The sequence below is a fragment of the Pundamilia nyererei genome, unplaced genomic scaffold (assembly GCF_000239375.1).
Source record: "Pundamilia nyererei isolate P.nyererei 1_Seehausen unplaced genomic scaffold, PunNye1.0 scaffold01961, whole genome shotgun sequence".
NCBI lineage: Eukaryota > Metazoa > Chordata > Actinopteri > Cichliformes > Cichlidae > Pundamilia > Pundamilia nyererei.
Genome location: NW_005189362.1, coordinates 1 through 5,197, shown reverse-complemented (window position 1 = coordinate 5,197; position 5,197 = coordinate 1). Strand labels below are relative to the sequence as shown.

The 5,197-nt window shown below is 40.9% G+C and overlaps 1 protein-coding gene across 1 annotated transcript in view; it reads left to right on the top strand.

Moving 5' to 3' along the window:
* Positions 1 to 5,054, top strand: part of LOC102194741 (anoctamin-5-like) — a gene marked incomplete at its 3' end in the record, with an annotated part of 7,069 nt that extends 2,015 nt beyond the window's left edge. Inside the window, exons 2-5 of the mRNA XM_005755572.1 lie at positions 815 to 882; positions 1,409 to 1,546; positions 1,840 to 1,881; positions 4,947 to 5,054. Coding sequence (XP_005755629.1) covers positions 815 to 882; positions 1,409 to 1,546; positions 1,840 to 1,881; positions 4,947 to 5,054 — 356 coding nt within the window. The remainder of the gene's footprint in view (positions 1 to 814; positions 883 to 1,408; positions 1,547 to 1,839; positions 1,882 to 4,946) is intronic.
* Positions 5,055 to 5,197: the final 143 nt, after the last annotated feature.

Here is a 5,197-nt window from a genome sequence, read left to right as displayed (position 1 = left end):
TCCAAATGAAAGTCACTTGCTATCTTCTCTCTTTGTGAGAAGCTGTTGTTCAGAAGCTGAGAAATGAGTTTGTATTTCACTTTTGAAGTGTGTCTTTTATAATAAATGTTTGTAATTTCAGTTTTGCACCACCAAGTTTTACTTTGTTAACTTGGCGTTTAATAATGTAGACAAAGGTCTGTGTAGACACTCTTCCTGTGCTGAACCCAGACTAAATATAACCGGAGAGAGAGAGAAACTATCAATTAGAACATTTTCTATTTTAAAACACAGACACAGAGCCCGAGACCTTTCGCTTTATATTTTTTTAGCTGTAGTGGTGCAAGCAGGGCTCCGTGTTTGTCTTGCTTTTTCATCTGTCTTTCCATTTGTTTATGTAACTCTTTTCTCAGAATGATCTGGAAAGTTGTAATTACATGCCAAGCAGTGAGCAGTAGGTAAAGTACAACTCAGTTTCAGTTTTATTGTGTAGCCAACGTTCATTTAAAAAAAAAAGAAAGACTTGTAGGGGGGCTTCCCAGACGTTTCGGGCATGTTTCCTGCAGTCACTTCTGAAATGGGTGCATATTCATCTCAGTAGCGTCGTTCACTGTTAAGTCACCCTGTTTGCCTCACAAGACCACAAAATGCTGTAAACATATAGACCACAACATGGGCCAAAGTCATTATTCAGGCAGTTGTTTCTGCATTATCCTGGCTGTCTGAGATAACTTTTTTGTTGTTGATTCTTATTATTCTTTTACACTGGTAAGAGAGCCGTCTCTTAACTGCTAACTGTGTTTTTAATTTTGTGTTTTATCTTTTTGTCTTGCAGATGATGTAAATGGCTATCACCATCATGCATCATCCAGCACAGGTTCACCGGAGCAGGGACGATCGGAGGTAAAAACCAAACTCACAGCATGCCCTTAGTCACACAGACAATTCTACAAAGCAAGGACTCCATCACTGACAGTCTTTTCACAACAATTCTAAGTAGGATTTTTTTATTGTTATTATTGGTACCTTATTTTTTGCATTTTTATGATTGTAGGTGCTTTATTTGTTTTGCAGTACCTGCTATTTAAAGTTATGGAAAAAAAGCCTTTTGCAGGCAGATTTATGGAGCAGAAGGTCCAAGCTTCACATTCAGCTCCCTGCCTATAATCGTGGTTGCAGGAAGCATATTGTGTATAATTACAAAGATTAATCAAGATTTCCTTCCTGCTCTTTATCCACTTCTTTCTTTTTTTTACCTACCCACCAAAGCAGTTTATTTTGCGTGTATAATACTACAGATAACTGTACTGAGTTTACTTCCATCTTTTCAGTCCATTCATGCTGTTGTTTCACAACATACAAATGGCAGAAGAGAGTTAGGTATAACTCTAATACTCATGTATTCTCCTCTTTCATACTCTAATTAAAGTTTGCTTTAACGCCCGATGTGCGTGTAGAGAGCTGTGAGTCTCTCAACAACAGCCTGGCCTCGCTGGCTCCCTCTGACCACAGCGACAGTCCACAGTTTGCGCCTCAGACCATAGAGCAAATCAATGCTTTAACTGGGGTAAGACACCAGTCAGGGGCACAGGTCGCTGTTGCTTGTGTCTGTGTGTTCATGTCTCTGTCGTGTCTCATATCTCTGAGCCTCAAACATCTAACTGACTGTGATTGTGCCTGAATCTTCATGTATGAAGTGTTTTTGGACATAATCTGTAAATGTATGTAGATGGAATGTAAGCGTGAAGTGCCTGTTCCCCTCTAAAAGGGTGCCGCTTCTGTTTTAGCGGTATGCTGTTGAATTTTGTTTTGAATCGTTTTGTCAGGCTTTCTCTCACTGTGCACTCGGTTCCTCCACAGTTTTCGAGAAAACGGGCCCTATTCCTGAAGTTTCGTTCCAGGGTATGGCATGGTAAAACAAGCTTGTGTTATGATGCAGAAATGTACGCTATATGTGTGACTACCAGCCACCCATTATCTCCTACCTGCTGCTCAGAGTGTATGCTCATGGTCGAGTTTCTCTAGCAGTATTGGACATTCAGGCTATTAAACCTGGACATCGGAGAAATCAATAAGCATTTCTTGGTAGAGAGCTGATGTTGGCTTTTTGAAGGCATGTTTTGTTTTGCCTGCTGCGAGAAATGGAAACATGCTGTTGTGCGTGTTGATGTATCGTGAGAGTTCATTAAAGGTGAAAAAGGCCTTTTCTCTTGCTTTGTTCTCACCTGTGATTATTGTTGGCCTCACTAAGAGAGCAACAACCCAACCATGTGCCACAGCATAATAGAAGCTGCACATGCAGATTTCCACCTGCCTAACTCTTTTGTGTGTGTGTGTGTGTGTGTGTGTGGTACAGAACTGTATATGCTGTAATCATGGCCCTACCCTTTGCTCATGACAGGACTGCACTGTGGTGTGGCTAACCATATACTGTACTGAAGGCTTCTGCCTTTGAATCCTCTCCAGTATGGCCTTGTTTAAACACTGTGCAACCCATGTTAATGAAAAGTGTGACCTTTTATTCAGAGCAGCCAATCTGCAGGGTAAAAAAGAACATTACATTCTAGGACTACAATTTAGCTGAGCATAAGGTCACATCAAGGAGTTTTAAAGGCAGCACATGTATAAACTGGCTCTTGTTTCACTGCAGACAACACGGTTTAAACTACATGTAACTCTTCAAGAGGTTTGGTTTATGTGCATACTTGTATTATGCCGCTAAACCAGATGTAATTTTCTGCAAATCTGGAGATCCAGCTGGACATCTAGCTCTGCACAAAAGTGCACGTTTCAGAACAAACATGCAGATTGCGATGCTTTATTGCAAGCAGAGAAGCCATTGCAGTGATACAGCAGTCACCATCTACATTCTCCTGTGAAAAAAGGGGCACCTAAAGTACTTTAAACAATATAGCTAATACACCGCCTGGATGTTAGATTGAGTGGTACTAAAATCAAAGTGCATTAGAGAAGGTGGATTAAAAACACAGACTGAGGATAGACGGGGGCGTGTTCTTTGTCAGATGAGTCATCACTGAAGTTGATATACACCATAACCTAAAACATACTTTGGTTTGGACAGCATAGGAGTAACATTCTCTGCTGGTCTCCTACTTCCTCTTAATGTTTCAAATAACTTAATAAAGAAATAAAAAGTAAAAATAACACAATTACGTTTCAATATCAACTAAAGTGTGTTCAGCAACTCCTGTGTATTCCAAACTAATTAAGTGACCTGAAAATAAGAATTCATGGTTAAAATTATCCCTCCACAAAAAAAAATAGTACCTTGAAAGTAAGTTGAAAATTTCCACTTACTTTTCTACCCCCCTGAAATTGGAAGACTTCTTGTGTTACACCATATTCTACATTTACCCTTCACCATTAAGATAAAAGGGACACGTCGAAACGCCCAGTAGTTAAGGGTTAGTTCATAAATGTATAGAAGTCTGTGGCTCTGAGCAGGGGCACGTCCCAGCTGATGCGCCGATTCCATATGGCTGATCTGTAATTACTGTAAATTAGAGAGTTTCTGTAGCAACATCCCAGTTACAGAAAGTACCACCCTGCATTGGTCAGCACGTTCCAGTCCAGGCTGGGAGGCAGTGTAGACCAGCAGTTTGAACGTATGCATAATTTGGAATAAGAGACTGTGACGGTGTTGGAAATGACAAGCTGTACACGTTGAACACGTAGTTCAGTGGCCAGACAGGGTGGTAGATACAGCTGTGGAGCTGAAGCATTTAAAGTATATTTTTGTAGCTGAATTGTGCAAGTTGTCTGAGGCTGTTGACCCAAGGCTACACAGTAGCTACCAGTTTTGGTTTTCTTTATCTCCCCCTTATCACCCTTTGTAGAAAAGATTTCTTCATGTAACTGTTTGACTTTTGCACCAAGAAAACTTGAGATGATGTAATTTGAGGGACAGATATACAGTTCAGTCACATTACCTCCCCCCTTTCCTGATGCTGTGCTCTGATTAGATTAGCTAGCTGGCGGCAGCTATGCTACCCCTCTGCTGATGTCATCTCTAGGACTGTGCTGTGTTTCTCTCCCAGTATCCCTCCTCTTGCTTTTATGGATGACTGAGCAAGAAGTGAGGGATTGTCCTGGGAGGTGAGTGGACTGGTTGGCTCCCGTTTGGATGGGGATCAGTGGAGTGAGGGTGAGAAAGGCAGTGCTTGCTGGCCTGGACTCTACTCCCAGGAGTAAAGCAGTTTAGCTCTATCAGGCAGCTGGCCTGTTTGCTGCTGCATCGTAACGGTAAAGGGAGTGGACCATGAAGGTAAAGTGCACTTCCTTTCCTCCCTTCCTCCAGAGTGTTGCCGTGATGGCACGGGGCAAAGACACTAGCCAAATATGTGCCTGAAATGGATATTCCAGTTTTTATTTTGCTTAATGGTTCTGTGTATTGCCTGTAGTCCTACTGCTGCTGTAATGTGGCAGAGAGAAACACACTGTACATAGTTATTTTTAGCTTTCTGAACAGCTGAAGCAGCAACCAGTCATGGGTCCTCTCCTTAAGCACTTTTTTGTGGTCCAGTTTTTGTAGCTTGCTAAGCAACTGCCTCTGTGGGGCTGATACACGTACTTGGAATTTCTTTGGAGGTCAGTGCTGATTACAGAAAAACAGATTATTAAATTGCAGCAATGTTGGAGCCTTAAGTCAGTATGGCTAGTTTTGATCTTCGATATCTGTTTTAGTTTCGCCCTATGATATAACAGGTTTATCGTCTTGTTCAGTATGACTTAAAAACAGACAACAAACAATAAACATCAAAGAAGCTACCCTCCATTTGGCATGTTGTTTGTGTTTTGAGTGATAATTATCAGTATTTTGCATTTTTTGCATTAGCTACTAGATGCAAAGCTTGACTTTCTGGTCTGCTGTGGTGACTGCAAAATATCAGTCCCTGTCTATTTATGTGTGTTTAAAATCTCACCTCCTTTGTGTTGTCTCGTTCTAGATTGACAAGCAAAAATACAGTAAGGACTCCGTGTTCTTCCGTGATGGAGTGCGCAGGATCGATTTTGTTCTGTCCTATATTGACGATAAAGATGATCAAAGGAAACAGGTAAGACATTTTCAATCACATTTTTTTTCAGTTATCACTAACTGGACTAACTTATTTTTTTCATGTTTTGCGTATACAATGCTGTTACAGTTGTATATACAACTGAAAAGAGTCCCATACAATTGCACTCAATATATCTTAGC